This window comes from Oryctolagus cuniculus, chromosome 7, assembly GCF_051225735.1.
Source record: "Oryctolagus cuniculus isolate XC-2025 breed Fujian yellow rabbit chromosome 7, ASM5122573v1, whole genome shotgun sequence".
Taxonomy (NCBI): Eukaryota; Metazoa; Chordata; class Mammalia; order Lagomorpha; family Leporidae; genus Oryctolagus; species Oryctolagus cuniculus.
Window position 1 is genome coordinate 39851369 of NC_142873.1, and position 5271 is coordinate 39856639.

Below are 5271 nucleotides of genomic sequence, written 5' to 3' on the forward strand. Positions count from 1 at the left end.
GGATTAAGCCCTTTTCCTTCTTTAGGAAGCTTAAACAGAAGGCACAAATCATTACACATGGTCTAACTTGAAAGACCAAGTAATTAGAACTACATAGCTACAATAACTATATTGTTCTCATTATAGAATATGAGTATAGCCACACTTAATGGATCTATTTACTATTTTTATAAAGTTTTTTTATCAATATATTGCAGGTGTTCTTGTATTGTGAGACCTTGACTATACGGATCTGGGTTTTCAGGTTAAAACCAGGGTGTTCAGAGAGGAGAAAATCAGTTAATAAGCACCATTTATGGAAATTTGCAATTGTGAGGCTTATTTCTCTCTGGATATGCCACTGTTAGTTTGAGTGACTGCTTATTATTTCATCCATCACATGGCTGTAGCATAAATCACTAAGCCATCCATTTAGGTGGTGAATATAAATCTTATTCAATAAACTCAGGTGAGTAAGAAATGTCACATCTCTATTTGCTTTAAATCAAATTAAATACGTCTCTGAGATTCTTCCCCATAGAGTTGCTGAAAAATTCTAACTTAGTCATCATTTGGGTTTCCTATCCATTGCCCCAAAGGTCATGTAAAGGTTCCAGGAGTCTTACATTAACACTCAAATGTCAAGGAGGCCCCTGGGTGGTTCTGGTCAATATCCAAATCCATGTGGACCCTTGAGGTCAACTCTGTTGATTCTGCCCAACAGGCTGCAGGTTCAGAATCCTAAGGGTCTCGAGGTACACACTGCAGCCGTCCGCTCAGGGGCTCTCTTTCCACCTCAGAGGGCTGGCAGAGAATGGGCCAGGTCCTTGATACCATCAGACCAGGCAGTTTCTGATCCTCTCCCATCCTGGGGGATTCTCTTCCCTCTTGTTATATTCATCCATATGTCTGCCTCCCTCAGCTCTCAACATAATCTCTACAAGAGCTCAGAGGTTTGGAGAACAAATGTTCAGTCTGGGATTATCTCCAATAGTTCTGGTTCCTTGCTGTTGCAGACTTCCCCTGAGACAAGGTCAATGTTACTGGCTTTGGATAGGATATATTCAGGAATAGAAACTACTACGCATTACTACCTCACTGAGTATCTCTGCCTCAGTTACTCAACAAACAGTGATTACCCCTAACCATGTAACAGATTCTGGAGCAGGCACTGAGAATGTAACAGTGGACATGACTGGGCCTGGTTATGACTTTCAAGGACTTTGTCATATGGATAATATGCACAAGTCAACAGCCAATGACAAGATACTTGAGAAACCATCTAATCTTGGTTTGGGGAATATAGCAATCATTCCTAGAGGATGTTTCATGTAAGATGAGAATGGAACAGAATGCCTAGTTCAAATGAGACTGTGTATCACAATGAACAATACCTGCAGACCTTTGTCATAAGAGAGATATAAGTAGGATAGGAATTAAAAACTCATTGGGGCCGGCGCCGTGGCTCAATAGGCTAATCCTCCGCCTTGTGGCGCTGGCACATGGGGTTCTAGTCCTGATCGGGGCTTCAGATTCTGTCCTGGTTGCCCCTCTTCCTGTCCAGCTCTCTGCTATGGCCTGGGAGTGCAGTGGAGGATGGCCCAAGTGCTTGGGCCCTGCACCCCATGGGAGACCAGGATAAGTACCTGGCTCCTGCCATCGGATCAGCGCAGTGCACCGGCCACAGTGCGCCAGCAGTGGCGGCCATTGGAGGGTGAACCAACGGCAAAGGAAGACCTTTCTCTCTGTTTCTCTCTCTCACTGTCCACTCTGCCTGTCAAAAAAAAAAAAAAAAAAAAAAAAACATTCAAACTCTCTATTAAAAAAAAAAAAACTCATTGGGAGTTTTTTTTTTTTTTTTTTTAGGTTTTACACTTTATTTCCAGGAAATGACATCTTGTTTTTACAAAGAAGAGTTAAGATATCCTTTCAAAACAGAGGTTACCTTCGGGGTGGCCATGAATGCACCCAACTTGTCCAAAACAAATGTCAACAGAGGTGCTTCTAGGGTATCAAAACAGTAACAATAACAACAAATTTCAAAAAACAAAGCAGAACTCCAGTAATCCATTCAACACGTAACGAAGCCAAGTCTATTAAGTACCCTGAAGCAGCCGGTGCCAAGGCCCACTGGGACTGCAGACCATGATGGCAGCAGGGCTGGCCAGCATGGAAGGTGAGTGACCGAGGGCTTCCATCTCAGTCTGTCCCAGGTGGCCTCTTGGATGATCCCTGGTGCAGCCTGCATCATGTCCAGAGAAAAGCCTCCAGCCCAGGCCAAGCTCCCACTGCCTGGCAGTCTTTCGAACACCCTTAGGGCAGTCTTCAGGAGAGCCTCTTTGCTTTCCGTTCCCTGATGAGGGCAATTCGTCGCTCTTTCACTTCTGAGCTCAGATTATCTACCATCTTATTAATGCAGTTGTCCAGGACCAGGGAGTAGGTTTTGGACTCAATGTCCTTGCGACAAATGGGGCATTCTATCTTCCTCTTCATCCATTCTTTGATACAGTAGGAGCAGAAACTATGGGCACAGTTCAAGGTGACAGCCTCAATGAAGTATTCTGAGCAAATAATACATTGGAGTTCATTTTCTAGCACGTCATTCATCTGACTAAGAACTTCCTCCTTCTGTGCTTGTACCTTCTCCTTCTCTTCCTTGGTCTGCTCCAGCTCTCTGTTCTTAGCTTGAATGATTGCTTCGAAGTCCTTCTTGCTGCGGTTTAGCTCCTCCATCAGGGCCCGATGCTCCTGCAGAGCCTGGACCAGCTGTTGCTTCAGGTCCTCTTCTCCTTGCTCTTTCTCCAAATCCTGGAGATGCTGTTCCTCTTCTTGGAATGTCTTCTCTAGTTCTTCCATTCTTGCCTGCTGCTGGGCCTGCTCTGCACACAGCTGGGACTGTAGAGCCTGCAGTTCCTCCTCCATTTTTACAATTGTCTTTGAGTTCCCCTTTTGCGTCTGCCTCTTAAACCTTGAGGTTTAAGGTGGGGTGTGGAGAGAAATGAAGTTAGAACATTAAACATGGCCTGCATTTTCAATTAGCTTGTAATACATCCTAAGGAGTTAAGGGGTTAAGGGAGTGACTCATTTAAATTCAATTCCAATCTTATTTTTCCTTGTTACTTTTCTGTGGTGACTGGAAAGTTAAAATGCTCAACTTCCTAGCCTTCCTTGGAGTTCGCTGGGGCCATGTGGTCCAGCCTTGGTCAACTGATAGTGAGTAGAAGTCTGCAGTGTTTTCCGCTTACTCTTCTACCTGAAGGCAGCGAGGACGGGGGTAGTAGAGGAGAAGCATGCCTGCCTCCCAGCTGGCATTCTGGAGTCTCTGTGCCTGTGCCTTACTCCTGCCCATCAGACTGCTTATGGAGTGGAGGAAATAAGCAGGCATTTGGTTAAGCCATCTTGACTGGGTTTTGTGCAGATGAGTGTCAGCCCTGACCTGGGAATCCCCTGAAATACCTCCAGTGTGAGAGTTGGTATTTTTATTTTAGAACGATTAGTTGCTTTGTGAAAACTGGTATGGAAGAAGACAAAGGTCACTGAAGATTCCAGTCAGGGGGTTGCTAAAAACCTACATGGGAGATGAGAGCCGGTCTCAGGCAGCAGTGTTGGAGGGTCATGGACAGATCTGAGAAGTGCTTCCAGGGGGAGAGTTAATTAGAAGTTAAGAAAAAGTGGATGAGAAGTTTCTGGCTTGAATCAGTGGGTAGAATGAGTATTTGGTCTATTTCTGCTTACTCTTCTAAACAATTGCTAGAGTTAAAAAAAGCTTTCTCATATTTTGAGTAATTTTCTTAAAATAGTAGAAGAAATGAACTTTTCTTAGGTTTTCAATCATGACTGTTGGAGCTTGGAACACCTTAAATATCTAATAAATAACTCATCAATTTCCCAACTTGGGAATGATCCTGCCCCCTTTGTTCCCAAAAGAAAGCCTGCAAAGGCAATTTTGGAAAATGATTCATGAATTAGTTAGGATCTGGAGTCAAGGATGTCTACAACGTCCAGCTCTGGAGAACTTGGCCACTAACACCCACCTCTGGAGAATAGCAGAGGGAAGGGTGAACTTGGCAAAGCTCCTGCAGTTTCCTGGTCCTCACTGCCCCACCTGGGCCTGGACCTAGCGGTCAGTTTGCCACCCTAAGTTATGAAGGAAAGCTGATTCCTGACACTTTGAAGATTGAGGGTGAATGGAGCTGAGAACACTTGGTTAAGAGGAGGAGTGAATACCTAGTTTCCTAGTTTCTAATATTGTCCTTTAAAATGTAATAGAGTCCAATTTATTTCTTTTTTAAAAATTTTTTTTATTTATTTGAAAGAGTTACACACACACAGAGAGAGAGAGAGAGAGAGAGAGAGAGAGAGAGAGAGAGTCCATCTGCTGGTTCATTCCCTAAAAGACCTCAACAACCAGCGAGGATCTAGGAGCTGCTTCTAGGTCTCCCACGTGGGTGCAGGAGTCCAAGCTCTTGGACCATCTTCTGCTGCTTTTCCCAAGCCATTGGCAGGGAGCTGGATTGGAAGTGAAGCAGCGAGGACTGAACTAGTTCACAAATGGAATGCTGTTGTCTCAGGAGCGGCTCTACCCGCTTTGCTACCACCGCTGCCTAGAATCCAATTTCTTGCACTATTTCAGATGGCTGCAGCCTCTCTGTGATGCCTGGATCCAGCTAAGAGATGCTCTCACAAGGAAAATCCATCCTTGATTTATATCATATAGCACTCATCAGATGAAGTGACACCCCTTTTCAAGGTCATTGGGCCATTTTTGCTTTCTTGTACCTCTACAAGCTGGGATGCTTTTCTGGAACTGCAGAGCTCCGGATGGACAAGGAAGCCCATGGTGAGGAGGAGGAGTCTGGAGAAGGGACACTGCACAGGGACAGAAGCACACAGCATGCTTGGGCAGGAGAGGGTTCACTTCCAGGGGATGATGAGAGCCAGTTTTGGTGGGAGAAAGCGGAGATGTGAGCACGTAGGACTTTGTGTTGACACCAGAAATGAGAAGCACATCATGATGAGATCTTCAGTCCTGCTGTCCTGGACTGGATGATGCCAGCATGAGAGGGGCACAGCCCCTGCAGGTGACTCCTTGCCAGTTCCACAGCTCAGGCGTGGATGCCAGTTTTTGCTTTTCACACTGGAGCCCTGAAATGTAGACACTGGACTTCCTTCCTTGCTCTGTCTTCATCAACACCGAGGAATCATGTTTCTTCTTAAGTGTAAACTAAGCCATATGCTGTTTTCCTGCAAGGACTCAAAACCATGGGATTTACATTTTAAGTTGAAAAGGAT

The 5271-nt window shown here is 45.0% G+C and overlaps 1 protein-coding gene across 1 annotated transcript; it reads right to left on the bottom strand.

Moving 5' to 3' along the window:
* Window positions 1-1824: 1824 nt before the first annotated feature.
* Window positions 1825-2942, bottom strand: LOC149125475 (E3 ubiquitin-protein ligase RNF8-like). Its single transcript, XM_089299750.1, has one exon. It carries the CDS (start codon window positions 2899-2901, stop codon window positions 2305-2307), a length of 597 nt encoding a protein of 198 aa, XP_089155876.1. The 5' UTR covers window positions 2902-2942; the 3' UTR covers window positions 1825-2304.
* Between the last annotated feature and the right edge of the window lie 2329 nt (window positions 2943-5271).

Bases quoted from the DNA above. Each gene is read 5' to 3' on its own strand.
- LOC149125475 (XM_089299750.1), bottom strand. From the start codon at position 2,901: ATGGAGGAGGAACTGCAGGCTCTACAGTCCCAGCTGTGTGCAGAGCAG.